Genomic DNA, 25,350 nt, shown 5'->3' on the forward strand with positions numbered 1-25,350 from the left:
ACTTGGGTCTGATTCTAAGTAAAACAGGAGACCATGGGAAACTTTTGCCAGTGGATCACAATATACGAATTTCTTCTAATTTCAACCCCTGAAAAGTGCAGACCTGAAAATGAGGCCCAGGGGGCAGTGAGTGTCCCAATCTTCCATCTTCCATCTCTAAGTTTCTGTATCAGACACATGTGACTCTAACCCACAGACGTTATAGGTATTGTCACATATACATCTGATGATGTGCCTAGGAAATTTGTTTTAGCACCATCTCCACTGTGCAGGTTGGGAGACTGGGGAGGCCATGAGAGGCACAAATGGCTTTTCCAGGACTCAGAATTGGTAGGAAAAAAGAGGTCTGAACTCAGCTGTGTCTCCTCAAAGCTAGGGCCCTGGTCCCGTTCCCAGAGTGCTGTGGGGAGGGCAGTGATGGATATTTGTGTACAATTATGGAGATGACATGGGCAAGGGTGATGAGCAGTCAACAGCCCAGAGGGGACTATGGGTGGGTCTTATTGAAGGAAGGGGCCCAGATAATGGAACCTTGAGAAGTGACCTCACTTGTTTGGTGACAGACCCCAACAGAACTTAGAACTTTGGTTACCAGGCACCCACATTCTAGACACAGCCTCACATCCAGCTCACTTGAATGGAGACACTCAAGAGAGCAGGATGTTCTCATGTTGTGCCCCAACTTTCCGAAGCTCTGGCTTCTAGAAATCTGACGAGAGCCTTTTTACCCGCTGTAGACATTGACTCAACTCTCACCTCTAACACCTCTGGCCTTTTGGCAGGAGGAACCCTCAGGCAACACAGGGCAACCCAGGGCAGGCCACTCCAGGTCAGGTCACAACTGTGCTCCCACCTGGCCAGCCCCACACCCCTTGATGCTCAAGGTGTGTGTGTGTGTTTGGGAGGTGCACTTAGGAAAGGTGGGGATGAGGGGGGACACATCCCGGGTAGGAGCAGGTAGTGAGATGTTGGAAGTCTGGCAATGGGTCATCTTCATACCCCACATCTTGCCTGGCAGGGTAGGAAGTTGAGTGCTGGGGACCGAGCTCCTTTATCCCTATGTGAATCCCAAGCCCACCAGGTGTCATCACATTCCAGCCCTGGCTGGAGGTCTATGCAGGTGCCCCTCTGAGCCTGATCTGTGGTGCGGGTTCGCCCTGGTGAGGTCCAGGCAGGCCCCTGATCCCTCCTGGTCTTTCTCCCGGGCACTGTGTTTGCAGAGCTGCACCCACAAGATGGTCACATAGTTAGTGAATGGTTTCAACTATGCCATCTCCCTGGACAGGGGGCGGGTGCTCCAGGCCACCAACAATGACCCGGGCCGGGTCTTTTCTCTGCATTAGTGCAGAGGGGTCTTCACACCCAGGACCCTGAGATGACTGAGGCAGTACCAGAATCCAGACCCAAATCTGAGACTCCCCTGAGACGCTCCCAGTGTTTTCTCACTAGAGTGTCCCACAGTCCCACTCCCAAAGGAATCACGACCTCCCCTCCTCCCCACCAGCTACATAGGCAGAAAGAAAGTAACCTCCATCCTCCTAGTGGTTCACGGTGATGCCACTGATTGTTTTTGTGTCCCTCCTCCTTCCACCCAGACTGAAGATGACCCCATTGTGAATTTAAATGAGGCCTGCAGGTTGCGGTCCCTCCAGCAGGCCTGATGGAGACTGACAAAGTCCACGGCACCAGCTTTCCTAGGCAGAAACATCTCAAATGTCACCACCTTTGTGTTCAACTACTCGGCCTTCAACACATCCCACCAGGTCCTGGACCAGCTGTTTACTGGGTGACTGCCCACTGCCAGCTGTAATTCTTGTAATGTCACTGCATCTCCCTGAGCCTCACTTTGCTCCTCTGAAAAGCGGGGTGGGAGAGGATAAACGTCATGGGGTTCTTGGAGGGACTAATGGGATCAGCCATGGCGGGTGCTGACCTGGTGCGTGGCTCTGCAGATGGGGCTGTGGGGTGAGCTGTGGTTGTTCATGGTTATTATTGGTTCTTCCTCATGGAAAGTAGTCTGTCTCACCCGTCTCTGGGATGTGGTCTTTCTGATTTTGGCAAAGCACACGGACAGCACCCTGTCAAGGAGTTTGAGATTCCAGAGAGCTGGTCCTGGTCCTTGTGCTTGGTGGGGCCAATTAAGGATGTCTGGGGAGCAGAGGGGCCCCAGGCCCACTCAGACATCTGGGATGCTTCTGGCTGGACTTCATTCATTCAACCATGTATGAGAAGCACCTACTAAGTGCAGGATTTTTGGAGACACTTAGCATAACTCAGTGAATCCAGGTGTCCAACAGATACAACCCCTATGTCTCAGTTGTAATCTGAGAGTCAAACAGTCACATTAGACATCATTCGCAGGTCCTGTCGTCCATCGCAAATCCCAAATGATGCTCTCGTCACCACCTTTACATCCGGAGGCATCTTCCATTATCAAAACCAGGAGGGCAGACCACAGGATGCCGGAATAAAATGAGTGGCCTCTGGGTCCAGAAGGAGAGCACCCTGTCTCTACAGAACAGGGTTGGGGGAAATGGGGGACTGTGGCTGGGGCCAGGCTGGCAAAACCCTGCATCTCACACATGTTTTGATTCTCATTGGAAGGCTGAGGTCTGATGGCTTCCATTCCAGGAGGTCAGGATTCAAAGACCTGTAGATGGGTCCCAGGACCCCTGGGAACCAGAGTGGAGGCTGGGCTGGGCTGTCCCCTAGAGACCCATCCCCACCACAGTCCTATCTTGATCTGCCTCCCCTTCTCCACATCCACTTCTTCGGACCACCTCCAGCAGGCCCAGAACAGGAGGTGTGTGAGCAACATGGTCCCACATCTGCCTCAGTCCTCAGTCCAGTTGCACAAATGCATGGAGGGCTGGGGTGGGCCTTGTCCGAGCCCTTCAGGAAGAGAGTGACAGTGGGAAGAACAGACTCACAACAGACTCTGTGTTCAACTTGCTGGATGAGCCATCCTGCCACCACCAGGACAGCCACACGGGCGGGACTGGGCTGGGGCTCTCCTCTGGATGGGAATGGGTGGGCACAGGGGCCCAGACCAAATAAGGGCGCCTTCAGTGGGCAGTGTGGAGGGAAAGACCAGGCCTCTGACTCTGTTGCCCAATGCCTTCCCCCAGTGCCGTCTCTTCGCAGATGAAGCTGGCCCGTGTGCACGTGAGCTCGCCTACCTCAGAGTGGGAGGGCCACGCCTCCCTCCTCCCAGTCCAGCTGGAGCCTCCAGAGCCCGTGGAGGCAGAGCTGGAAGGTGAGGGCCCTGCAGTCTGGGAAGATGATTTGCAGGGGGTTCACGGGCTGGGTTCCCTTAATGCAGTGGGGTCCTTCCTGTCTTTGGAAAGACTCAGGGGAGGTCATCTACTTGATGATGCTTTTTCTTTATGCTGCTCCAGGACCATCTCCAGAGCTTCCACCAGCTCCAGAGCCAGAGCAAGGGCCAGCTCCATGGCCCGGGCCAGCTCCAATTCTAGTTCTACCACCTGTGCTAGAGCTGGAGCAAGTGTCACCTCCATCAGTCCCCCCAGGGCCAGAGCCGTGCCAACAACAGCTCCAGCCCCAGCGCCAGATCCAGTTGGAGCCCGCTGGACCCTTGTCTCCAGGGAGAACCATTCCTCCATCTGGAGAGATTACATCAGAGCTGATCCAGCCCCAGAGCCCACCTGCCCCCGGGCTGTGACCACCAAGAGCCTGCTGTGGGAGCAGAAGCCTGACTTCCTGGAGTTCCCTCCCCAGCTGATTGCAGAGCAATTTACACTGATGGATGTGGTGAGCAGCCAGGCTCTCAGGGCAGGTGGGGCCAGCCTTCCCTGTGCCATCAGAGGCCCAAGACCTGCTGTTTCCTGATCCAGAATCCCATGTCCTACATCCAATCCCAGCTTCCCCACTTACACACATGTGCCCTGGGCAACCTCTTAACTCCCAAGCCTGTACTGTCCGCATGTGGACACTAGACATGGACAAAAGAGCATCTGCCAGGCATAGCGGCTGTGCAGACGAATGAGGCGGAACAGAGAGGAAGGTGGGCAGAGTCTGGCCCTTTGGCGGGGGAGGAGAGGTCACTGAAGGGCTGTTAGGTCCTTGGGTGGGTCATCCATTTGCACAGGAGGCATCAACAGCCTTAGCAATTATTAGGCACCTCATATGTAATGACTACCTGGGAGACAAACATACAAAGATTGTGATTGTCACTCCTTGGGGGGACTGTATATTTGAACGAGGAGTCGGGCCCCAGGGTGATCAGAAAAGGTGGACGATGCCCCTTGCGATCGTCAAGTATCAGCGGGGTTCTGGTGCCTGGAGTAGTGAGACTGGGCTGGGAGCGAATGCCACTTTCCTTCCCCACACTACTGGTCCTGGGTCATCCTGTGCTGGGTGCCCTCAGTGGGCATAGACAAAACCCAGGGACCCCCACAAGCCCCAGGCCACATCCTCAGCTTCCTGAGCTCCAGCTCTGACCACTGACTCTGCCTGGGACTGTGGACTGTGGACATGGAGCAGGCATGTGACAGGGCTGGGTGACACTCTCTTCCTCCCCAGGAGCTGTTCAAGAAAGTGATCCCCCCCACTGTCTGGACTCCATCTGGTCCCCATGGGACAACAGGGGCAATGAGCACCTGGCATGCACCATCCGTGCCACCATCACCCAGTTTATCACAGTGGTCAACTGTGTTGTCACCACCTGCCTGGGGGACCTGAGCATGACAGCCCAGGACAGGGCCAGGGTGGTGAAGCTCTGGATCCAGGTGTCCAAGGTACCTTCTGGGTGGCCCAGGGAGCCCCTCTCTGGAGTCATGGAAACTGCCCCTTCTCCTTCCTCAGCTCTCAGGATTGAAGTCTGTGCTCTGAGCCCTTGCACAGTCCCCAGGCCCCTCCTGCCGGGGCCTCACTGACCTTGACTCCTGGTCCCAGCGTGGGAAGCTCACTTCTTCCTGGGCTCCTTCCTTGGGTTGAGCTCAAATTCTCCAACCTGGGAATGCTACTCATCAGGTCCCAGGGGTGCCCTCACTGGGTTCCTCAGCATGTGTCTCATCCAAGACAGGAGATGTCCATGAGGGAACAGAAGCCAGAGGCAGCAGGGCTCCAGCTCTCCTCACCAGCTCACTCTCTTCCCTTCTCCAGGAGTGCCAAGGCCTGAGGAACTTCCCTTCACCTCATGCCATCCTCTCTGCTCTGCAGAGCTGCACGATCCATCGGCTCAAAAAGACATGGGGACGCGTTTCCAGGTGGGTAGGCCTCTCTTCATGTGAGCATCACCTGGGAAGACCAGACATCCCCCATACTGCTGGCATTGCCCCCTCAGTAAGCTGGCACCACCTGGGAGACAGCAAACCCTAGTGACAGAGACTCACCTGGCTGGCGGACTCTGAGTCTCTCTGGAAACTTAGGCCGGGGGCTTCTGCTTCAGGAATCAGTGTCCCTGAATGTCAGGTCCTGGGTCGAGCCAAACTGAAGATTTTCAAGTATTTGCTTTGCAGCAACAGAACTCTCCATCCAACTGAAACCACGACTGTTCAAAACACATCTGCTCAGGAGTTACAGGAATGGAGGCCCAGGTGACACCGGGAGAGCCCCCTCCCCAGTCCCGTGGAGACCCCAGGGCTCAGAGGACCCAGGGAAAATGCTCATCCAGGATGTTTGGATATTCTGGGTTTTCAAAGACACAGGGTTTACCCCTAAACCACTGCACAGGTTTTCATTCCTTTTCCCCCCTCAGGAAGAGCTCTCAAAAATTTTACAAAATTGTGCACCAAGGACCAGCGGGTGAGCAGGAAGCTGCTCATGGAGGTGAGTGGAGGCTGCAGATCTGGAAGGAGGGGAGGGGTGAGGGGAGGAGGGAGCAGGCAGGATGTGCTTTGCTGGGTTTTTCCCTTAAAGTTTCTCTGAGGAATAACCGTCTATATTGTTCTGATTGACAGGAAGAGGGGTGTTAGCTGCGTGGACGGGTGGGGGCAGTTAGGGACAGGAGGCCTTGGTCATGGGGCCCAGGGGTGTTGGCTGGACTGTCCAGGAGGGAGAGGAGCCTGCAGGATGAGCAGGTCTCTGGCTTCCATGTGGGTCCATCAGCCAGCACTTGACTCTCTCCAGGCTGTGGGTGGATGGAGGGGGTGGGGACTCTTTTCTTCCTGAAGCAGCCCCGTCTGTCCTCAGGAAGCCAGGCCCCTGCTGCTCCTTCTGTCTTTGCTGCACGTCCAAGGACAGGGCACCCTGCCAGCCCCTGAGGTGGGCACTGCGTGGTCCCATGGGCCAGGTGGACATGAGGGCTGCCCAGCATGGGATGAATAGTGGACCTGGGACAGAACTGTGTGCTCTCTGGGACTCCCCACTGTGCCCTGATAGTGGTCACTGCTGACACACCCAGTGGGATTCTCACCTGCTGCCTTGTTGGCAGGGCACATGCCCCAGATGGCAATGAGAGTATTGGGGGATCCAGTAGATTCTTCGTGGACCTTCCTGACTGGATGTTAGAAGTTTCCAAGAACAAAAGGAAGCAAATGTCACCATCAACCAGTGCCCTGGTCACCCCGTAACTGTCACTCAGATGTGGCACTAGGGGTCACCTTCCTGAGTGGATGAAAAGAGAGTTCTGTTCAGGGGAACATCCTGAGGGATCCTAGGGAGCTGAGGCCTTTGGCATGGCCTCAGGTATAGCCTGGGGTCAGAGAATCCAAGGGGGCTGGGACAGGTAGATGCCACTTGGACAGGCCCTCTGAGACACCCTGCCCCTTGTCATCCATGGCTCAGCCTGGCTGAGGGTCTGCTCACACCCCGAGAGTCCAGAGGACATGACCTTGTTCAGAGGTGTGTCTGTAGGTGGGGTGAAGGCAGGGGGACAGGGCCTCTGGCTGGGAGGGGAAGGGGTCTCTCCTCTGTGGGCCTCTGAGCAAGTCAAGCCCCTCTGTGAGCCTCGGTCTCTCCATGTGGGACGTGGAGGGAGGTGATCTGTGGTACAAGCCCCACAAACGGGGGATGAGGTTCAAGGGAGGAGAGGAATGTGCAGGAGCTGTGTGCCGCCTCCTCCTCGAGGGGTGAGGGGAGAGCAGTGATGACAGTCAGATGACACTGAGTCCTCAGGAGGCCCTGGGAGGCAGGTGGAGTTCTCCTCACACTTTCCAGATGAGGAGAGAGGCTAAGGAGCCTGGGCAGGCCCGAGGCCACAGAGGAGCGAGTGTTGGAGCTGCGGACTGATCGAGAATCAGAGCATCTGGAAAAGGGAGCAGCCACACACACCAGATGTCCAGGGTCCAAGATCAAGGGCCTGGGACACATGTCGAAGGGAGCATGGCCTCCCTGACCTTGTCCTTGACCCTGCAGGAAGCGACCTCTTTGTGGGAGACCCTGGACATGGATCCCTGGATAGCCCAGGAGAGGCAGCAGTGGCAGGTGAGGGTGCCTGTGGTGGGGAGGAGGGGTCCATGTGTCCGAGGAGAGGGTGCTCCACCCTCACAGCTGGAGGCCTCCACCAAGAGAGGGGTCCCTCCTCCTCCAGCCCAGCTCCTGGCCACACAGATCCTGCACTGGCTGCATTAGAAGTGAGCAGGAGGAGGCCTGGCAGGGCTGGCCCAGGAGGGACTTGGGGTGGGGAGGAGCAGGGACCACATTCCCTGGGATCTGCCTAAAGCCGACCCTGGGAGGTGACAGGGGAGATTGGTGTTCCTGGAGGGGGCTCCTGGGGGAGACTGCAGAGGGTCCTGGGCTGCTCTATGTGGGAGTCTGGGGTGGGCAGGAGGCTGGGGTGAGGGTTTTGGGGGGAGGGTCCCATGGGGGCACATGAAAGCCAGGACTCAGGGTGGCTCAGGGTGTCGTCCCCTTCCTGGGCTCAATCCTCTATTACCTGCAGCTGCTGGACACTGAGATGGAGGATTATCTGAAGGAGTGTGAGCACGGAGGGGGAACAGGGAACAGGATCCGGAGGTTTGGGAGGCGAGAGCCCTGCACTGGGCCCTGAGCTCTCAGCACTTGGCAAAGCTCCTCTCCTGAGAACCTCCTGGCCGCCCCTGGAGCTGGGGCCTCAGGCACATCTTAGCAATGTGAGACCCAAGGCTCTGCATAAGCCCCCCTCCAGGCTCCCTGGGCTGGGGGAGCTCAGAGCTGCCTGACTACAGAGCTGCAGGAGGTGGTGTCAGAGCTGGACTCAGCCTCTCCCTCAGGCCCCGCCCCTGGGGGAGTGAAGTCAGCCCCTGCAAGTCAGGAAGCACATCCGTGGTCCAGCTGTCCCTTCCTTTCTGAGGCCTCAGTCTCCCTGTCTGTCATCAGAGAGGTTGGAGCTACAGAGTCTCTGGCCTCAGTGCCCCTGTCCTGCCTGCGCTGGAGCCCAGAGCCTGGCCCAGGTTCAGGCTCTATTGTGGCAGTGTCTGCCCTCTGCCAGGCCCTGGCAGTCCTGCAACCTGGGAAGGGGTGGGCTGGGGGCTAGTCATGGGCCAAGGGGGCTGTTTCTGATGGACATTGGCTCTCTGCCTTCGAGGGAAATATGGTGAACTTCCAGAAATGGAGTGAGGTGAGCAGCCGTGCCCTCGATGTGGGGAGGGTGGGGCTGTGGAAATCACAGATGTCCCCTGCAAGACTTTCTCTGGCCTCATCCCTTGGGTCTTATCTTTATTGGGAGAGTTAGATACAGGCAGCTGGGGATCCCATCACATTGGTGGGTGGGAGGAGGGGCTGACATCGAGGACACCTTCCTGGATGAGGAACTATTTCAACCCAACTGTGAGAACAGGCACATCCTGAATGGAGTGGGAGGGAAGGAGGGTTCCCAATGAGCAAAGACCCCAGAGCAGCTCCTCACTACCCACAAGTTCCTGGCTGGGTTCCCCCCCCAGGCCCTGTCTGCATCCTGTCCTTCCTCCCAGAAATTCAAGGTCATTAAAAGGATCCAGCTGCTCCAAGAGGCTGCCAATGAATGCCACCTGCAGCCCGAGGAGCAATTTGGGGCCTGGTTCCAGGCCATGGAGCCCCTCCGTGAGGATGAGAGGTGAGGGCTCAGGAGCTGGGTGAGTGCAGGGCAGACTCTCTCTGAGGGCCAGCTCCGGACCATGTGCCCACGGCTCCCTGATCAGCCCCAGACCTTGTTGCTTGGTGAACCCTGGCGAACCAAGACTCCAGCTGCTGGCAGGCTCTGGGAGGGACACTTGAGATGTGGCTCCTGGTAGCTCACAGGTCCACTCTGTCCTGTAGCTACAGCCTGTCCTGCCAGCTGGAGCCCCCAAACCTGAAGGTGAGCAAAATGCGAGGCTTCTTCAGGACCAAGAAGAACCGGCCATCCTCAAGATTGGGGCTGAGTGAGTGTCGGGACTGCAGGGACTGAATCCAGGGGCTCACAAAGCTTTGGGCTCAGTCTGTGCCTGGATCCCAGCTCCCCTGCTGACCAGTCCTGTGACAGGCCACTCCCTTCTCCTTGCTGGGACTCAGTTGCCCCCTCTGGTACGGGTGATGCTTTACGGTACCTCAATGTCAGACGAATGGGGTGCTGTGGATGCACTGAGCACTCAGCACCGGGTTTGGAGCACAGAGTGCAGTGGGGGCAGGGAGCTGGGCCATGCTTCTCAGGGAGGGACCCCAAAATAGCCTGTTTCTTCTATTCAGCTGCCATGCCCTTGGCCAGGAGCCATCACACTCTGGATGCCACCACAAGCTCAGCCTCTTCAGGCGCAGGGACATGGCTGGGACCCTCGGGGTGCACCAGGCCAGCTCTTCCCACCCAGATGTGAAGGAGGACGTTGTAAGCTCTTTCCTGGTTTTGCCTAAATCCCAAAGGGGAGGGGACGATCCCCCTCCAGCTCCCTGACATCTCTACCCCAGTGTCTGTTTGCCTATTGGGGAGAGCAATATTATTTAATAGTAAGTGTCAGATTTGAATATTATACTAAAATCCTGTTTCTGTTACAGCCTGGGAGTTGTGGTGTGGTTCACCTCCTGTGCTCATCTCATATAAATGAGACACAGAACCTCAGCTTCCTCCTTGAATTAAGAACTGGTGCACGGTCACAGCTCATTGTATGTGGGACAAGGGAGGAAGGCCAGCCCCCTCCCTGGCAAGTTAAGGACCCCCCAAGTTGCCCTTCCTTAGAGGACAGGTTCGTTTCAGTGTGGTTCCCCTGGGCCAGGAGCAGAGACAGCCCCTCAGATCCCCCTGGATTTAGAGGCTGGAGGGATTTTCCCAGCAGAGCAACCAGCACAGAAATGTGGGTCTTTCAGATGGCACTTGCCAGGACCATGTCCTGCCCCGGGACACTGGCTGACTTTCTACAGCTTTCGAAGAAGAAGGAATGTTTTCTGCTTCTCTCATGGAGCTTTCTTTTGATCAATTTTTGGAAAGTGTAGTTTTCTAATGAATCTCTGGAATTGCACTAACACTAAATGGGTAAAAAATGTAAACCGATAAATCTTTGCATGTGGAAAGGACAAGGCCAGAGGAAGACCATTTGCAGACGGACTAAGGGCAGGCAGGATATCCCTCTGCAGGCCGCCTCTAGGGGCTCCCTGTTCACCCTTTACCTGGATTGGACTCCTCCCGGGATCCTGGTCCATGACCTTGGAAGTCCTTTTCCTGCTTGTTTCCTATCCAGAGGGAAAGATTTGTGATGCAGCTTTTAAAGCTACAACAGGGCTTTGTTGCATAAGCGTCACTGCTCCCTGTGAACTAGATTTCCAGCATCCCTCACTTCCTTCTACAATTCTTTTTGGGCAGAAATTCCCTAAGGCCCCAGCCTCTCTGTCAGGTACATCGTGGCCATTCCTACCTAGCCAGGCCTGATGGATCAGCCGTGAGCTCTGGTTTGCCCAGGATAACGCACCTTAATCCTGGGCAGTGCATGACCCACACTCTCCCTTGCTGCCCAGGGTCCCATGTGGTTCTGAGGTTCATGCTCCCGGACAAACAATAGTTTACACGCTCAGTCCTGTTGTTACCAGCTTGACCTAAAGGGTCATCTGGGCTCAATCCTATAGAGCTTCTAGCCCCCAGGATGGCTGTGTTCTTTTCCCCAGTCTTGTGCTGTGGTGCTGTGGTTATGTGTTATGGGGATGTGAAACTTGCCTGTTGGGAGTTTTGAAAGATAAGGCATGAGAGGTGCCAGTATAGAGATGGGTCTAGCAGAGGAATGCCACCAAACTGATGAACATGGGCCTACACACACAACCTTACCAATTAAAATACTGAAACGCTTCCCATCTGGGCAGTGAATTGATACTGCTCTGAGCTCACCCTGAGAACCCGCCTCATGACCAGGAGCTACAGGGTTATCACCTGGCATTTTGAACGTCATCCCCTGAAACACTGTAAGACAAGGGCCACATGAATTCCTTGGTAGTTCTTCCTCCTCCTTGCTGAAGGCTGCAAGTGTCACCCTGGGAGGCCCTTTCAGTTCAGCCACAAGCCGAGTATAAATCCCGCTTCCGGCAGCCCAGGCCCTTCCCAACAGGGCACAGCCATCCAGGAAAGAAAGAATTCACATATTGGTGTAGACACATTAACACACACACACATATCCCACCCAAAGCCCAAGATGCATGAACTACAGAGATCAAAAGTGACTTCAGAAACAGATCAACCAATTGCAAACGAAGGGTTTCATTAAGATCCTGACTCAAATAAAATGTAAAACCAAGAAACAACCCGGAGAAAACTGGGAGACTTTGGAGGCTGACTAGATAGTTGATTATAGGAGTGACATTTTTACTTTTGTGTGTGATAACTTTGTTGGGTTTGAGTCCCAAAAATCTCTCATCTGTAAGAGAAACTGATATATTTACACCTGAAATGATGTTCTCTCGGCATCTACAGCTGGCTAATTCCAGGCGGTGGGTGTAAAGATAAAGCCAGATGGTTTATGAGTTGACAATCTCTGATGCAAGTGACAGGTTCACAGAGGTTGATTTTCCCTACTCTGAGATTTGGAGATTTTTGAAAACTTTCAGAAGACAATTTTCATAAAAATAGTATAATCACTGTTCACATTACAATGTTAAAAATGAAAACATTGCAAATATGAAGGAATGCTTCTTCTTCCTGACCTGGGGAAGCTCTGTCTGTCTGGCTTCTGTGAATGACCTGATGATGCCACTGATTATTCATTTATCTCATGTTTATTGCATAATTACTATGTACTCTGTACTGCAAGCAAGGTGAATGCATTTCCACATCTCCAGATCTAGTGTGGGAATGAAGGCACTGAGCCAGCTGCCAAGATTCTCTAAGTGGAAAATAATGCCCCACGGGGCATGGTCATTGTTAAGATTCCAACATCAAAGCTAGACAAGTTTGCCATGGAACAAATCAGAGGTACTTAATTTATGATATAGAAATTACCTATGTCTGAATTAACATGTGACAAAGACTGAAGGATTTTGTTAAAATTAGATGCAAATTCATAATTTATGAAATCAGATTTAATATCACATTAAGAGATAAATCTCATTGAGTAGGTATTATCTGTTCATTGAGTGTAGAAAAAACAAATGTAAGTTCAAAACACTAATTCCTCAGCCTCAATTATCCTATTGATTTTAATATAAACAGGAAGAAAAATCATGGTAAATAAAAATCGAGGTTTCCCATGAAAGGTAAGGATCATGATGGATGTTACAAAGAGACGCTGTGGGGGTCAAGGCTGTCTCCTGGTGGATTTCTCACTGCACCACTCTCCTTTCCTTCAGCACCAATATCGCTTTCCTCACTGTGTTTTCAGGTGCCTTTCTTGGCTCCTTGCTCTCTCTGCCTCCCTGGCAATCTCCTCTGTTCTCAAGCCAACAGTCAGTCTTTCCCATGCTTTTCTTCACTTGCAACATCTGTCTCCTAATATCTCCAGAAGTTGCCTGTTGCCTGCAGAGGGGCTGTGAGACACCCAGACCCGTTCCTGGACTCATCTCTGCCCAATACGGACACTGGTCAGGAGCGGGCTAGGGTTGGTGTGCAGATCCCTCAGTTCCAGCCATGGCCCAGGGGTTCACCTAGACCAGCTGGTGCAATTATCTTTAAGGTATCTGTGAATCGGAAGGACTTAAGAGTTCTCCCTCACTGCTGCCAGCCTGGAGGCCCTGCAGTCTCTCCTCTCCACAGACTCACCGGGGCTTCTCCAAGGTCTCCTCCCACTGACGGCCCCTGACCTCACGGCCAGGATGGGAAGTTATCCTAGTACCTGGCCTCCGGAATATGCAGCTGCTCAGCCTTCAGCGTGTACAGAGCTGCAGGTTTCTGCTTGGTTTTAGTTCATTGTTTCCACCATGAAATTGGGGCATATTTTTTGAACTTTCCCTTTAAAAATAAAATGTGAAATTTGAACAAAATGGGGGATGAAGACTACCATCCATGGAGAATGTTCTCAGCTCATGTGGCTATTCCACCCTCCTTCCCTCCCTGGAGAATGTGTCTCAAATGTGAATCACAATCATCTGGAGGGTTTTTAAAACTCAGATTGCTGGACCTCAACTCAAGTCAATCTGGGGTGGGAATGGAGAATGTTCATTTCTAAGATGTTCCCAGGTGCTGTTGATGCTGCTAGTATAGGTACCACATGTTGAGAATGGGATTCTGGGACATCATCAAGCCCATGTGAGACACGGACAGAAAGCTCAAGGTCATTATCCAATGTCAAATCCAGACAAACTTCCCTCCTCCATCTTGCTTCAGGATGTTACTCTCTCCCCTTCTCTGTCATTGTCAACTACACACATTCTGGTACCAAGTAACCCACTATCATTGGGAAACAGTGATCCAAGGGCCCCGTAGCTACTTTTAGAGTGCCATCTCTAATGAGATCATGCACTGTTCCACTCTTAGATACCCTCCACAGCAAAATCCTGTCTTAACCCCACATTCTCCTCACAAATCAGGTACTCAAACACCACATTCCCACCACAAATCTCCAGTTCCTGTTTTTACATAAAGAACTCTACTGTAAATAACCAGCCTTCAAGAAATCACTTTACTCCAGTATGAACATCTTCACAAGGCTCTCTCCTTTCTCTCTTCCTATTCCTTTCTTTCAATCTTGGGTTCTGTGGTCCATCATTTCAATCATCCACTGACCATGCTCCCAGATTCATCACTTCCATCACATTGGCCCTGTAAGCCTCTGACTTTGGATAATTTCAAATACCTGCCATGCCACGTTGACACCTGCACTGAGGATCACCACCGAAGAGAGAGCACACGAGGAGTCTGTGGATCCCAACAGAGAATCAAGAGCAACCAGTGGGCCTATGTGCGTTCTCTAACATGCCCTGAATGCTCTGTTAATTTCTTTCCATTTCTTGAGTTCCATAAAACTCTATTTCTTCCCGACCTACTTCATATTTCACAGATAAATTGTTAACAACCTAGACAAGAACTGTTTCACTCTCAGGTCATCAGATCTACAAATATTCCTCATCGGGAATTCATTTATCACAACTTTTCTGTTGTTATAACCAAATAAATTTCTTTCTCAGCTGAAACCATTCTGATTTTTAGCTCATCCTTCAATCTCAATGACCTTATGAGCTCCATATTTGAAGTACTTTCATTTACTTCCTTACTGTACAAATCTCTACCATCTACAAACCAATCCCTCATCCAGCATTCCTAATACTCCTCACCCGCCATGTTCTCCCTCTCCTCCTCTTGCCAGGGATTCATTGTGAAAAGTTCACATCCATCCCAATGCCTCTATTTCCACAGTGCCCACCCAATCCCATATCCACATTCTGTGGATGCTTCTTTGGCTATGCTTACAAACCCAATGTGGACTTTTCATTGTGTGTCTGACATGTCCTGCGGTAGCATGTGACATCCTGGACTTCAACTTCCTTTGAAAAGCCTGTTCATTCTTGGGATCCACCAGCACTACACTGTGCTGCTCTTGCCTGTCCAAACTTCCTGGCTTCTCTTTAGGACCAACCCACAATGACTGAGGCTTCCCAGAAGTCAGCCCTGCTGGGACATCTGTTCTCCCTCTGCACCCTCCTGCTGGGCAATCCCATCCATTTCCTGCTTCAAATATCACTAATGAGCCAAAAATATTCAAAGAGCCAGCACAGATCTGACTCTGACTCCTAGACTCAAATATCCACCTGCCCACTCACCACATTAGAGACATCAATGACTCAATTCACAGTGACTGGGTTCCAAGCTGAACAAACCACTTCCCCAAATAATTCACTTCTCTTCCAGTGTCCCCAAACTCACTTGTTTGTGCTAATATACTGTGTAACCCAGAGTGTCATTCTGGACACCCTTCCACCCCACACTCATAGCAATGGACCATCCATCCTCCCTCCTGAATCCACCTACATATTTTCCACTTTTGAATTTGAATTATTTCTAACCACTCTTCAAATCTCACACAAAATGTCATTTACCATAGTGAACTCCCCTAAATTACAAAACTCCATTTTTTCTCTTTGTTGATATTTTTTCTATTTTACCTATATGGAAATTATCTATTTCTTTCAATATTTAGTCCTTTCTCACTGAATTGACTACTCCACGAAGACAAGACTAATATGGATTTTCTGTTTCCCACAGCAGTGTTCACATATAGCTGTGCACACAAAAAGGCCTCAGCTATATTTTATGTATAATATATATATATTTATATACATATGAAATTCAAACACTAAAACTTTGCTTCCTGAAATATTTTAAATCCACCCACTTAACTACACTTACGCAAAGCTATCATCTTTTGAGTGGTATACTGCAATAAATTAGCAATTACAGCTTAAGACGTTTTTCCTGCTCTCCTATCATAAGTATTAATACCACAATTTTCATTCCCTGATATGTTCCAGTTTGGAGGAAAAACTATTTGGCCATCCTATTTATAGAGCATCTACTATGTACAAAGTTCTGGTATAAAACCTGTGGTTTTAGTTTATCCAGAAATAAACTAAACAGACTCAATGCCCATTTGACTGAGTCTTAATGAGAGGAAAGAGAAAATAAACAAAGCAAAGAGTTTATAACATGTCATGTAGAAATAACCCCCGTTACTAAGTCAGAGAGAGAGTTTGAGCCTGTGTGCATTTTCAAGTTTAGCTGGGTGCATGTGTACATGCTAGCACACATATGTTGCCAGGGTGGGATAAGTTGCTTCCTCCTGGCAGTGGGGAAGCCTCCTATACCTTGAGGAATTTCCTCTGGTGTACTTACTATGGACTTTGTTATCCATGTGTATTAGTCAAGGTGCTTAGGAGAAACAGAACCAATAGAATAAATATAAACATATAGAAGTGGAGGTTTATTATAGGAATTGATTCACAAAGTTATGGGGGCTGAGAAGTCCCACAATCTGCCATCTGCAAGCTGGAGAACCAGAAAAGCTACTGATATAACTCAGCCCAAGTCCAAAGGCCTGAGAGCTAGGACCTCTGATGTGTAAGGGCAGGAAAAGATGGACATTCCAGAGGAGAGAGCAGATTCACCCTTCCTTCATCTTTTTGTTCCCTTCGAGCCCTCAATAGGTTGGATGATGCCCACCCACATTGGGGAGGGTGGGTCTCTTTACATAGTCTATGGAATCAAATGCTTATCTCTTTCTAGAAACATCCTCATGGACACACCCAGAAATAATGCTTAACTGGCTATCTGGGCATACTTAGCCCAGTCAAGTTGACATCTAAAATTAACATCACATAGTGGCTTTATCCAGCCAAGACCAACAGAAATATAACACTGTGACCTATGTCATTTAAAATTTCCTAGAACACAAGTTAAAGGAAGTAAATACAAACAGATGAAACTGGGTTTTATAACATTTTTATTTAACCCAAGAAATCTAAATATTATTTCAAAAATGTACTCCCAATCTGTTGGAAGAACAAGATAGGTTATATCTTTTTCTTCTTTCTGAGCCTTGAAAGTATTTTACAATTACGGCATATCTCAACTTAAAAGTTAAATTGGCCTGTTATACTTGATTTGTATTGAAATTTCATAAGATTTATAGTTGTAAGAGAAGATTCACACAGAGTATTTTTTAGCCTCTTTTATGGAGTGACTGTTCTAGAATTTGACCCACTTTTTTAGTTGGTTTTCTGTATTTTTGTTTCATTGGACAGAATTACTTACAGAATTTGGCTTGATGTACTTTACCAGACGTAGGTAATGCCAATCTTGTCTCCCACTCACGTTTTCCACTGCCTCTGTGTCTGGTGAATTTTGATGAATACCTGCTCCTCATATATCTTAATATGATCCAATTTATAATTTTCTCTTATCTGTTTGTTTTTTTTTTCCCACTGAGGAAGATTTGCCCTGAGTAAACATCTGTTACCAATCTTCCTCTTTTTTTGCTCAAGGAAGATGAGCCCTGAGCTAACATCTGTACCAATCTTCTCCTACTTTGTATGTGGGTTGCTGCCAGAACATGGCTGATGAGTGGTGTAGGTCCATGACTGGGATCTGAGTCCATGTACCTGGGCTCAAAGTGGACTGCACTGAACTTAACCACTACACCACGGGTCTGACCCCTCTTTGACTTTTATTGTATCAAAAGGAAAACATTTTCTCCTCATTGTGAAAATGCTCTGCTCTCTCTCATTTAAAAAATTCAATCTATGTATTGTGTTTATGTTAGAACTAAAATTAAGATTTAAGTAATTAAGAAGGAATTGAATCCAGCAAAAGGCTGGTTTACTGATATGGAAGACAGTTCAAGAGCAAATTTCCCAACAAAACCACAGGGAGAAAAACATTGGAAAATTCAGCATAGAATTACAAGACACGTGTGATCAAAAGGGGAGTATAAAGAATGTGGGCAGGAATTGATATCAGAAATGAAAATGCACAAGCCTGTTCCAAGATGGTGAAAGACATCAACCCACAGATTTAATTAATTCAACATTCTTTAAGCAGAGTGAATACACAGGAACTATTAAGGAGCTATAATGTAGTCCGGAAACCAAAGTTAATGTAAAGGATTTTAGAGACTATAGAGGCCAAATAAGCAAGGAAAAGGATAATTGGTGATTTCTAACCATAGATAAAATAAGATAGACATCACCAGAGCACCATTTTTAAAACGCTAAAATAAATCTCATGTCAAAACAGAATTCTGTATCCAGCAGCAACAGTGCACCAAATAATGATGTCTTAGGAAAACTTAGAGTGAAACTTTTCACTGTTAGCAGCCTTGAATTAGACAAAATACTAGAGTGAGTTACTAAGTCCAAAGGAAAATAATCCCAGATTGAGAACCAGGAATGCAGGAAGCAATAAAAGGAAAGTAAAGGATAATCTATAAATAAATACACACGAATTTTGTTTTATGATGCAATTGTAGAAACCTCTCATGGAGATTAAAATACACGTAGAACTAAAATGCATGACAACAGTAATGCAAAAGTGAGGAAGGTTCAAAATAAAACTGAAATTGTTTACGGTATTAGAATTGGTGGGAGGTGGTAAAAGTAACTATTTGTATTAATTATATTAAGGATCAATGATTTAACCATTAGTGCAATTAAACCAAGATTTCTATATGATTGCAATTAAGCAGTTTATAGAGGAAATAATGGAATAATAAATGGATTAAATCAAAGCCAGTGAAGTAAAGAGAGTAAAGGGACATTAATTATTTAGATCAAAGGGAAAGGAAAGACTAAAATGCTTAGAATAATCTCAAATTTACTGGTAATTAGGTGAAATGTAAATGCACAAAATATTAATTTCTTTTTAATGGCTGTGTGATATGTTCTAGAGATGTATTAATAAACTTTGGACATTCTTTTATTGACGATCATTTAAACAGTCTCCAATTGTTTCCTATAAAAATGTAAGTTGTATGTACATCTTTGTACATAGAAACTTCTATTCCTGTTTTTATAGAAGGTATCCATAGTGGGAGAAAAAGGAAACATCAAAATACTGATAGAAACTGCAAATACCACCTCCCCACACACAACTGTATTAAAATTTTTCCATTTATGACCAGTATCTGACAGTGTCAATAACCTGACATTTTTGTGTTTCAGTATAAAGATTTAGGCATTTCTCAAATCCCGTTGATAAGAGACAGGATGTCTCCTCTGGATTATCCCCTGATTGGGTTATCCACTCTCTTCCTTGATAAAAGGGGAATCAGAGGCAGAAGTCACTGCCTTCTCCAGCAAGCCACAGGCTGTCTGCACATCAGGAGTGGGGTCAGCAGGACGAGTCTGCAGCCCTCGAGACACCTGCATCCACCTGGTTGCCCAGCCAGCCTACTCCGGTGAGTGTGGAATCCACACTGACGGCAAGAGTGTCCACTTGTATCTTCTGTTCTTCTGTGGAAGCTCTTTAAGTGAGCAGACAGAAGCTCTTTAAAATAAGGAGATATCTTATTGAAAGTTATTTCTAGGTGTTAATGTTCGTTAAGTCATGTTCAGGGCACCCTACTTTTTTGTATAGGGAGTTTTCCTGTGATACTAGGCCAGACGTTTGTTTTGTTTTGTCTTTAAACAGCATCACTAGGAAGTGGAAATAGTATTAAGCCCTGCACTGTTTCAATTGTTCACCTTTCCAGATAATTGTTAACCCACAATGTGCTCGGTCTTTTTTTTAAAAAAAATCAGTTCTGTACTCCAACATCAGGTCATCAGTGAGTCCTTCCCTAATCTCGTCCTCATCAATGCTTTTAGTGAATTTCTTTCTCCCTTCTTCCCTCCTTGTCTCTCTTCCTCCATCCCTCCCTCTTGCTCTCTCTCTCTCTGTGTCAGCCTTACTGTTTACCAGGACCTAGTTATACCTAACACTATATTAGACACTCATTACTATGTTTATTAACTCTTTCCTCTCACCGAGATTAAAATAAACAGGGGCGGGGATATTGTTAAGTTAAATTCTGGATCATGGGTTTTAGTGCATAACTCGGCAGATAATAGGTGCTCTATAAATGGAAGGGTCAAATAATTTTCCCTCCAAACTGGGACATGTCGGGGAATGCAGTGGTGTTAATAATTACAGCAGGACAACAGGAATGAAGTGAGATTTATGGTTTTACTTTAAAAAAATATCTTCTGAAGACAGAAATGAGGGGCTTAAAAGGAAAGGTGTACTGATTAGGTTTACATTTTTAACAGATTTTTGGGAGTAGAGTCTTATAATGGATTACACAGAGAAGGGATTTGCTATCTTACTGATAATTTTTTGCAATACACCACAAAAGAGATTACGTCATTCTTCAATTCTAATTGAGTGAATTTGTTTGAAAAACTTAGAAAGTAATTTTTGAGTTTGAATAATTTCTTTCAATAGATGTATCTGCACCTTCTAAGGCCAAAGCAAGAAGTGAATACAGCAGTGCAAAATATTAACGTCGACACTAGTCTTCACTTCATGGAGTATCCAATTTAGTGAGGAAAACAGTACGAAAGAAACAGATAATAATACACATACAATTAAAAATATTAACACAGAGAACATGTAATATTATTTTGATTGCTGGATCAGGGAAGGGCACTCTGTGGAGATGGTATTTTGTAGGAAATCTGAAAGGTGCTCAAGAATTATTCAAAAGTTGAGAATCTGTAGGTGGATTCAGGAGGGTGGAGGGATTGCTCACTGATATATGAGTGTGGGATGGCAGGGTGTCCAGAATGACACTCAGGGGTAGACAGGAAATTAGTACCAACAAGTAAGTTTAGGGGACCTTGACAGAGGGGTGAATTATTTGGAGAACTGGTTGGTTCAACTTGGCACCTGCTCAATGTGAGTTGAGATTTGTCACTGGTGTAGGGAGTGGGCAGATGAGTATTTGGGTCTCAGGGTTGAAGTAGGGTCTATGCTAATTCTATGGGCATTTCTAGTTCACTAATGGTACGTGAAGCCAGGAAAATGGACGGGAAGAGGGTGTGAATGTGGAATAAATGTGAGAGCAGGATTGACTTCTAAGGAGCATCAATTGTTGTGTTAGGTCAGATGGTGGAGCTGAGATTAACAAGGAGAGTTGGAAGAGAGAAGGAAGAGAGTCGGGGAGGAAAGATGGTTGTTTACTGGGGATGGGTCTGAGTTACTTATTTATGAACAGGAGAATATCAGAGTGAAGATGGGACTTGGGTGTGGAAGTGGAGTGGAGCATGTAAGGGCTGAGAGGTGTGTGATTTCACTGGAGATGAGGCACTAAAGGAGCCGTGAAAACTAGGTGACCGTGTGCCTACGGCAGAGCACAAAGAGACGCTGAAGACCTGAAATTTGGGGATACAAAGATGCCTGTGATCTCTGTATGCAAATGACAGTGGGTGGGGGGTACCAACATGTATGTAGTTGACAGTGACAGGGTGGGAAGAGGGAACATCCTCAGAGGAGGGTGGTGGAGGGAAATGTCTGGAGTTGGCACTGGGTAATGACCTGAGCTTTCTGTCCTTGACTCCTATCAGCTCGATGTCCCCAAATCTAGTTCTCCATGTGTGATGCCTGTGCCAGCAGCAGCAGCAGCATCTGGGACCACTTAGAAGTGCAAATTCTTGGCCCCACCTGCACCCTAGTTGAGTTGAAGTCCAGAAATCTGAGTTTTAACAACCATCCAGATGATTATGATGCAGAGAGTAACATGAGACACATTTCTCCAGGAAGAGAAGAGGGTGGAAGATCCAAATGAGCTGAGAACATTCTGCCTGGCTGGCAGTCTGCATCCCTCATTTTATTCAAGGTTCACATTTCATTTTGTTTTCAAAGGGGAAGCTCAAAAGAAATACGATGGCCCAGGTTTCAGAGAAGAAAGGACAAGTCCATTTAGCCAACTCCCAAGGGCGGACTCGTTGGGAAAGGTCTGCCCTTCCTATAAGACTCACCAGCTGCATCTCCAGAGGCCAGTCACAATGATAACTTCCCATCCTGGCAATGAGGTCAGGTACAGTCAACGGCAGGAGACCTGGCAGAAGCCCCAGCGAGTCTGTGCATCCAGGAGACTGCAGCATCTCCAGGCCGGCAGCACTGAAGGAGAACTTTTAAGTCTTCAATATCACAAATACCTTAAAAATAATGGCACCTCATAATCCAGGTGAATCCCTGGGCCACAATGATGCTGGGTCTCTACACACCAGCCCCGAGCCCACTGCTGCACGGTCTTCAGATTGGGCAGAGATGACCCCAGGAGCAGGTCTCTGCCTCCCACAGTCCGTTTGTACACAGCCAGTAACTTAGGGAGATATCTGCAGACAGTCAGGAAGTTAAAAAGCCAAGGGAGGGACTGGCTGAGGCCCTGAGGGCAGACAGGCTTGCCAGGGAGGCAGAGAGGGAGGAGCCAAGAAGGATGTTCTGAGAACTGAATGGAAACAGAAGCTTGTGCTGAAGAAGCCAAGAGGTGCGGCCCTGGGCAAGTGGCTCCCATGAGCAGCCCTCAGTTTCACTCACCTCTTTTAATGTCAATCCTGCTCTGGACTGTGACACTTTGTCATATTAAAATTGTACTTTATTAATTCTTTTGAAAGACAAAAATGTGAAGAGTAGATGGTCTGGTGGGTAAGAGATCGGGTTTCGTGTGACAAGAAAGAAGATCTTTACTTGTCCTTGTACTCCACACTTTCTGTTTACCATGATTTTTATTTACTTTTATATTAAATTCGACAGAGGTAATTTAGCTTGAGGGATCACTTAGTGTTTTTAGTTATAATATTTTCTTCTAATATTTATGCTCAAGAAAAGATGATACCAACTGTAAAGAGCTTTTTTTAACATTGAATGAATTTGACTCCATAAAAATCTTATTTGATTAAACTTGCTTTTATATCTCATTCTAAAATGTCGCATCCTTTTCTTCCATATTTTTGCCAAATGCTAATTCAGACATAAGACATTTTTATATAATTTAATTAGCGCTTAGGCTACCTGTTACAGCCTTATCTGTTACCTAAAATTACCTGGGTGGTTTTTTAAATAGTTAACTTTAGGTTATTAAGAAGGAAAGTGTCCTTTGAGAACATTTTGCACTGAGAGAACCTTGGCAGCAGGCTCATTGCCTTCACCCTGACACTAGGTTCTAAGTCAATGAAACTTGTCCTCCTACTTGTAACAGCTAGATCTTAAGTTAGCATGAGGGAAGCCATGTTAGGGAAAGGAAGCAATATTGGAACTATGGCCCTGACTCACTCGTCTCTGTAAATGTGTTCTAGCCCGCACATAGCCTAGACGATTAAGCACCTCTCGCCTTTGCGGTATACATGACCTGCTAGTTCCATGACACTTGCTTACATGTGTCTCCCAGCTGTGATAAGACAACTCTGTTCTCTCAGTTCCCCAGGAACATGACGATCTCCAGAAAGAAAAACTCTGCCTTGGTACCCATCAGAAATGACAGAAGAAAGAGATATCAAGGCGCCTTCAAGTCCATCACACCAGACGGTTGACATTACTAAACCCCCCTCCCTTGCCCATTTCTCCTATATAACTGCCTCGAGATTCTGTATGATTTTAAGATGCTTCTTCAGGACACTAGTCTCCCATCTTCCAATTATGCTAGCTAATCGTCTAAATTTTCCTTCTCAACCACTGGCTTGTCTGTAGTTGATTGGCACCAGATCGCAGCGAGCAGAATGAGCCCCTTTTTGCTTGATTATAAGCTCACAGTGTAGGGCACATCGTAATTATTCAATTAACATGTTATGAACAATATTTGGTGGAAAAGGTGTCAAGATACAGATGTGAGATGGGGGGACTCTTTCCCTAGCTCAGGAAGGAAAAGGACTTGAGGTGGTTTTGGAAGGATCTGGCATTTTCTGGACTTCCTTGAAAAATTAAGACAGAGCAGTTTTAGCAGTGGTGAGGAAAGAAGCCTGATTCTAGAGTGTCAAAGAGGGATTGAGAATCAGAAGGGCAGAGAGTGAGTGGAAGTGGGCAACTGTGCCTTGTGCCTCTTGACAGTGGCCTCCTGATTTAACATAATGACCGCTCCCTCCCAGGGCCAAGGCTTTGCTGTGGGGCTGGCTCCACCCTAGGACTGGGGTGTTCTAACGCCTCAGTGTCAGCTAATCCGCATATTCCAAACCCCGAGTCCTGGCACAGGGAGTGTCGAATGGCCCTCTCTGGTCCAACAGGATCCAGGCACAGGACCCTTTATGGAACCAGAGGAGGAGCCAGGGGCACACAGGGTTCTTACCTGCCAGACCTGGAGTTCTGGGAAGCGGAGCTGAGTGAGGTCACAGGGCAGGAGCAGCTGACAGGATTTGAGGCCACCTGGGAAGAAAGCGTGGTAGGAGTGGGCGTGAGGGATGGTCAGGACAAGACCTGCCCCCTCACTTGTATCCTGCCTGTATCTGTGCCTGGACATAATCTACTCCTCAAGTCTCGTTAACATGAGCTGATTTCTTCCCTCATTGAATCTTTTCTTTCTTCTTATATTCTGGTATATTACCTTAAGTTAATTTTAGTCGGGTTTTCTCTCCCATATATTTAAATTATTTCTGACTGATTCCTAGATGTAGACTATGATTTCGGTGAGTTACCTTGAAAAACGAAGACTTAACATGTGACAACTGAGGACCTGAGAAATTTAAATGATGGCATCTGGCATGGCCAACGCTCTTCAGGACATCCATCTCATAAGCCACGTGATAATTACAATTTTGAAGACAAGGTACTATTAAGTTTTGATGGTTTAAGCGAGAACAAAGGGGGAGCCCTCCAATTGACTCAGTTTACCAACAGCAGAGATCCCCCCTTACCTCCTACAGCTCCTGGCGGTTCCTGCCTCCTTGGTTTGTGGCAGCAGATCTACAACCTCTGCCCCGTCTTTCAAACGATCTTCTCCCCTCCATGTCTCTGTGTCCTCTCCTCTTCTTATAAGGACACCAGTCATTCAGCTCAGGCCCTACCCGATATCCAGGATGAGCTCATCATCCTCAGGTCTTTAATCACATCTGCAAAGACTCTGTTTCCAAATAAGATCACAGTCCGACGTTCAGGGTGGACAGGGACTTTTGGCAGACATTTGGCAACCCACTACCTCCTCTGCCCTCAAGCTGGGGATGGGAGAAATCCACGCAGGAAGTGACCTTCTTGTGCCAGGTGCGACCTGAAGGGCTGACGTCAGCAGCAGCCATACAAAGTACACAGACAGTCTTCATGGCTCAGGCAGACCTGAATGATAATAATATTGGAGGAGTCATCTTCCTCAAAAGTACTTGATTCAAAGTAATAAAGTTAAAAATCATAATACAATTTTTTTGAAATTGTGATGTTGATTTTTTTTTTAAGATTGGCCCTAAGCTAACATCTGGTGCCAATCTTTTTTGTTTTTCCTTCTCCCCAAAGCTCCTCAGCACATAGTTGGATATTCTAACTGTAGGTCCTTCCAGTTCTGCTATGCGTGACACTGCCTCAGCACGGCTTGATAAGCAGTGCTAGGTCCATGCCCAGGATTTGAACCAGTGAAACCCTGAGCCTCTGAAGCAGAG

The 25,350-nt window shown here is 48.1% G+C and overlaps 1 protein-coding gene and 1 non-coding gene across 33 annotated transcripts; one reads left to right on the forward strand and one right to left on the reverse strand.

Annotated features, from left to right (window-relative positions):
* The first annotated feature begins 597 nt into the window (after positions 1-597).
* LOC106783448 (ral guanine nucleotide dissociation stimulator-like) lies at positions 598-24,533 on the forward strand. Of its 32 annotated transcripts, none has more exons than XM_070274168.1 (12): positions 632-884; positions 1,596-1,698; positions 3,129-3,256; positions 3,399-3,771; positions 4,543-4,757; positions 5,125-5,228; positions 5,481-5,558; positions 5,720-5,790; positions 7,318-7,386; positions 7,844-8,974; positions 9,178-9,281; positions 9,586-10,287. In XM_070274168.1, the coding sequence occupies exons 5-10, from the start codon at positions 4,704-4,706 to the stop codon at positions 7,855-7,857; spliced, it is 390 nt and encodes a 129-aa protein (XP_070130269.1). In that variant the 5' UTR covers positions 632-884; positions 1,596-1,698; positions 3,129-3,256; positions 3,399-3,771; positions 4,543-4,703; the 3' UTR covers positions 7,858-8,974; positions 9,178-9,281; positions 9,586-10,287. The 32 variants fall into 32 exon arrangements, with proteins under 32 accessions (XP_070130268.1, XP_070130269.1, XP_070130276.1 ...); XM_070274175.1 differs by lacking the exons at positions 632-884; positions 1,596-1,698 and adding exons at positions 19,056-19,190; positions 19,424-19,546 and having other exon boundaries at positions 9,586-9,721; XM_070274166.1 differs by lacking the exons at positions 632-884; positions 1,596-1,698; positions 3,129-3,256; positions 3,399-3,771 and adding exons at positions 6,154-6,225; positions 19,056-19,190; positions 21,337-22,692 and having other exon boundaries at positions 4,618-4,757; positions 7,844-8,500; positions 8,853-8,974; positions 9,586-9,721.
* Positions 7,228-7,342, reverse strand: MIR8993-2 (microRNA mir-8993-2). Its single transcript, NR_128010.1, is given in 1 exon segment — positions 7,228-7,342. It is a non-coding gene; the product is annotated as a microRNA mir-8993-2 (primary transcript).
* Positions 24,534-25,350: the final 817 nt, after the last annotated feature.

The sequence above is a fragment of the Equus caballus genome, chromosome 7, assembly GCF_041296265.1.
Source record: "Equus caballus isolate H_3958 breed thoroughbred chromosome 7, TB-T2T, whole genome shotgun sequence".
NCBI classification, from domain to species: domain Eukaryota; kingdom Metazoa; phylum Chordata; class Mammalia; order Perissodactyla; family Equidae; genus Equus; species Equus caballus.

Excerpts from the sequence above, each read along its gene's own strand:
- LOC106783448 (XM_023645525.2), top strand. The coding sequence starts at position 5,159 with ATGCCATCCTCTCTGCTCTGCAGAGCTGCACGATCCATCGGCTCAAAA. Across the intron at positions 5,559-5,719 it reads TTACAGGAATGGAGGCCCAG|GAAGAGCTCTCAAAAATTTT; the intron begins GTGACACCGGGA and ends TTCCCCCCTCAG. Across the intron at positions 6,226-7,317 it reads GCACCCTGCCAGCCCCTGAG|GAAGCGACCTCTTTGTGGGA; the intron begins GTGGGCACTGCG and ends TTGACCCTGCAG.